This window comes from Labrus bergylta, chromosome 7, assembly GCF_963930695.1.
Source record: "Labrus bergylta chromosome 7, fLabBer1.1, whole genome shotgun sequence".
Taxonomy (NCBI): domain Eukaryota; kingdom Metazoa; phylum Chordata; class Actinopteri; order Labriformes; family Labridae; genus Labrus; species Labrus bergylta.
Window position 1 is genome coordinate 27,048,699 of NC_089201.1, and position 4,714 is coordinate 27,053,412.

A 4,714-nucleotide genomic window follows, 5' to 3' on the forward strand; every position below is an offset into this window, starting at 1 on the left:
TACCTACTGACTGCAAAACAGCCACCAGACTTCCTGCTGCCACCCCTCCTCCATTAGGTTTTGATAGGGTGTTACGACCAAAGCCAAAGCTATCGCAGGATGTGGCTCCTAAAATTTGAAATGTTGGCTAGGCTTTAAAAAAGCTAAGTCTTGTTAATCACATGTATTCTGCTGTTGAAGCAGAATTATTGCCCGCACCATACACACATCAATAAAAAAAAAGGTGTTATACAATGTAGCTTTATAAGGCCTTTCGTCTATAACATGATTCTGGGCAGTTCTTCTCTGCTGAATTTTTGTCATGTCCATTTTTACTATGTTTAGCCTACCGCTTTTTGTGTATTTGGTAAATAATACCTGACATACAGAAATAAAATAATGTCAATATTTACTCTTTTTCTAGAGTTGTGTAAAAGTAACATGTCATCATACTACATGTGGCCATATTTCTGCCAGCAGCAATATATTTTGATGAAAAACACAGAGACAACGATTGCACAGAATTTTATTTGAAAGTATAACTGCATTGAATTGAATGATTGTTGCTATAGGCTAGAATTTCTGAGATTTTAATTAATCTGGATTCATCATGTCATAGTGTCTCTTCCATTGTGAAAATATTCTGTAAATCAAAACACAGCATGATACTGGTTAAACAAAAGTCATTATTTATAATAAAAAAGTCAGGATTCTGCTCCCTTTTCAGCCCTTTTTGTAGTTTGCTCTCACTTAAGAGATCACACCTCCGGGAAAGATGAGCAGGCAGCGAGTCCGCACATGTTATTCCCACGTTCAATGAGGAAATATCTATCAAAAGAGAACAACGCTTTTATTTTTACCGAGCATGTTGACAATTGTAATATTTCTCAAATTTGAGTATTCAGCAGCATTACCCGTCAATCCCCCAGTTGCCTCCCCATGAGTTCTTCACTATCCAGTAAGGTGAGCCATTTTTCTGTCCATAGCCAACTGCTAAAACGGCATGGTTGACCTTGTCTTCAGTTTTGTGGCATTCAGTGCTGAAAGGAGGAAGAAACAAAAATGAAATACGAAGTTAGTCACTCCTGTTTTTGTTTAACTAAAGAATGAGGAACTAATCCTTTTCCAAGTCTCACAGCTGCACTAAAAAAGTATTCAGATGATTGCTTTCAACACACAATGTACTGGCAACATAGTATACAAAAAAGTTCACAAGAAATTACTTTTATTTATGTTAGTTTTTTGTTATATAGCCTATTTTTCTTTGTCTCTCCATTTCTCTTTTAGCCTCCTGACAAACAGCTACATCGTACATGCCCACATGGGAATAGTTTAAGGCAGAGGATGAAATGAGTGTTTGAACAGTGTGCCAGTATAAAATAAATAAGGAGTTTTTTTTCCCGTTGCAAATGATGCAAAGCTACTCTGTACAGTAGGCTTCACAGACAAAATGTGTACAATATGGGTTCTTTAACCATTTCATATGGTGCACATTGCAAGTGCATACAGTGTAACCACACGTTGTGGCTGTATATATTATATTAATCATTATACAGTATAAGTACAGGAAAAACATGTAAATTAATAGAAACATACAAGAAAAAACATGACTATGTCTTCTCCTCACCTGGTGTACACGCCCTGTGAGTAATGCATGAAGTCAGAGGTCACCTCAAAGGCAAAGCTGACAGGATTTCGTGTGCCGACTGCATCCACCATCCCCATCTCATCATACTGTGAAAATGGAAAGCTTCATCACACACAGGCCTTCACTAAAGTCATCAACCTTGAAGAAAAAAACTCAGTTGTTCACTCACTGCAGTGATGTTCACCACATTCTTCACAATCGCTGCAGCCAGGTCTGGTTTATACACACATGCACCATCCTAATTGAACAAAAACAAAAAAAACCTCCAAACGATCAGATTTGTTACTTTAAAGTTGTTTTTTGGTCATGATTTAGTTTTGTTTCAGTAAAAGATTGCATTTCAGTTACATAACCGGTGTATGGGTAGTCCTCCTCTGTCATCAGTCCCTTGTTGTACATGATGTATTCAAATGCTTGACTGGGAAGGCCACTAGATAAAAAAAAATGGTAGTTATTAGAATACGTCTGCAGTGAAACGCGGAATTTGATGAGAAGAGAGAAACAAATGCTTCTGATTCACCCGTTGCATCCATGATTGTTGAATGCCTGGGCGCAGTCCACCAGCTGTTGTTCTGACTGAGAAATATGAAAATGAGTCAAAGATTGCCAAACTTTTTTCCTTACTGTGATAACGGAACATAATGGAGAAACAGCAGCTTTGATAGAGAAGTGAAAGAAGATTACCAGCGGTACAAGCTTCCCTTTGTTGATCGCAATAACAGACTCCAAACAGCCGGTGGTTGAAAATGTCCAGCAACTGCCACAGCCTCCCTTGAGTGCAATGACAGACATTTAGAGAATAAGTAAACACTAAAAAAACAATGGGTTTTAATAAAGCGTTTGATGTAAATAATTCACAGTAAATGTGTAGGAATTCCCTTTAGTTCTTCCTGGACTAGTGCATGCTGGCTCACTGTTATGGCTTACAAGTTACATCTGATAAATGTATTCTGTCGAGTCTAAATGTTGTGTATTTTATCCTTTATTGGGGAACCTACAGTATGTTATTGTATAACTAGCCAAGGTTAAATATTTTGTCAGAAACAAGAACAATGGTTCTTATTTTTGTCATATTTATGTCATATTTCTTTAAAGCTTCTGAAAATTATATTAAGTGTTTTTTATATTCTATTTTTTATGTATGCTCAATGTTAAGTTTGAAACCACTGGATTAACATTTGATTTACAGTTCGAGGGAGTGAACAAATATCAATATACACTGTTTTAATTCACCAGCAATTATGCACTATGACTTCTGGGAACAATTACAGAAAGCAAAATGTATTTGTGGATTTGTGTGCAGTTAAACTTTTACCTGATTCTTCACAGCTGTTACATAGTTTCCTTTCTTTCTCCAGTCGATGGAGTCCGGATACAGTCCGTTGCTTTGGCGGTAGTTCCCCTTGGTAGCAGAGCAGTTCTGTAGAAGGCAGCATATTAAAAAAAAGTACCCTTTTATATTTTTGTAACTGCTCTATGAATTGATAAAATGTCTGTACCTGTGGCTTAGACCAGAGAAAAGCCTTTTGAAATTCAGTAAATGTCATGTCTGAAAACTGGTTCAGCCCCACTGCAGGAAGACATGAAAGCTTAGGTTAAACACATTTTTTTTTACTATGAAGCTTATTCTAAATAAAAAAAGAAATTAAAAAAGGCTTTTCCTACTTGAGAAGGAATGGTTTCCTGCATTGTGTTTCTCAATCAGCCTCTTGTTTTCAGTGAATATCTGGAGTCTCATGTTGTACTCTTCCATGCTGTACTGTTTGCTGTGCTGCACATGTGGGAGATGGCTAGTTAACATATGTAACATACAAACTTATAATACTGTTGTAATCATGTTGCTTACAAGTCAGCAGATTATTTCAGTAACAGGCTTTCAGTGATTTCTTTTTTATTGCAGATAACTTCCTCATTCCTGAAGGCTGTACTGTATGTAGGCCTACTGTATCCTACTTTATTAAGTGCGTCAAAGAAAGTTTCATACCTGCTCCATCCATGATTTGAAGTGAAACTCGTCTGAAAACAATTAATAATTTTAAAAATAGCTTCAATGCGTAGAATTAAACAATATGAACTCAAGAGTTGAGCGATGACAGATTATGAAAGTGAAAGCAAGCAACAAGTAAACACGGATAACAAAAAATTGCAATTTTTAAGTTTAGGCACTAAAAAGACGGTCGCAGGTAGCAGCTTACCTTGTCCAGACAGGTGGAGAGCTGAAGCTGCGGACAGGAAAGTAAATAAAAAGACTAAAGTGTTCATGATGATCTCTCATCAAAGCTCCTGCAGAGACAACGAGTGAAAGTGAAGTGAAGCAGATCAGGAGTCACGAGGGGATCTGCTGCCGGATCAAAGTCCCCTTCTGATAAAAACTATTAGTCAACCAATCACTGTCAAACGTAACACCCATGTACAGTACAGGACTCATCTGTGAAATCAGTGGACGTTGCGACACGTAGCGGTTGGATTGCAGATTGCAACATATTTTACAATCTCTGAAGGCTCAGTACGCAGCCCGTGTCCGGTTTGTCCGTACTGGGCTACTGTAGAAACATAGCGGTATTTACAGTCTATGGGTATAAGGCCTTTTCAGGTAACAAAACACAGCAATTCTTATTTCTCGTGATAACACCTCAATTTAAAAAAAAAAACAATTTATAAATTATTTGGTGTATTTGCCACATTAATGCTCAGCCTCGGTTAAAATCCAGTTTTGTGGTTGGGAAAATGAGTGTTGTCCTCTTACCTGTAGGGCAGGTTCCTCAAGCCATGTGTGAATAAAATGATGAAGCCTATCTAACCTGCATGAATTGAATGTGTATAAAGGGATGGAATTAAATGATGTTTACGTTGTCATTTAACATTTGGATGAGTGGCCCTCTATTTTCTGATTGTTTCAGTATTGTTAAAACATGTTGTGTTTTTATTTCATGAAGCTTTCGTTCATAAAACTGCAACGACTGCTGGCTTCATAGGACAAACAGATTCTGATGACGTCAAACAGTGTGAGATTAGTTTGTATTCCACTCTGAGGGAGCACAGGTTCAACCGAAAGGTGAACTACAAAAACACTTGAGACAAAAGGCC

The 4,714-nt window shown here is 37.4% G+C and overlaps 1 protein-coding gene across 1 annotated transcript; it reads right to left on the reverse strand.

The window, feature by feature from the left end:
• Positions 1-488: 488 nt before the first annotated feature.
• On the reverse strand, positions 489-3,982 carry LOC109982254 (pro-cathepsin H). The gene is made up of 12 exons (XM_020631388.3): positions 3,823-3,982; positions 3,612-3,643; positions 3,293-3,398; positions 3,127-3,197; positions 2,943-3,047; positions 2,312-2,398; positions 2,148-2,203; positions 1,976-2,057; positions 1,797-1,865; positions 1,607-1,713; positions 894-1,019; positions 489-807 (listed from the first exon to the last, which is right to left on the reverse strand). The coding sequence occupies exons 1-12, from the start codon at positions 3,887-3,889 to the stop codon at positions 738-740; spliced, it is 978 nt and encodes a 325-aa protein (XP_020487044.2). The 5' UTR covers positions 3,890-3,982; the 3' UTR covers positions 489-737.
• Between the last annotated feature and the right edge of the window lie 732 nt (positions 3,983-4,714).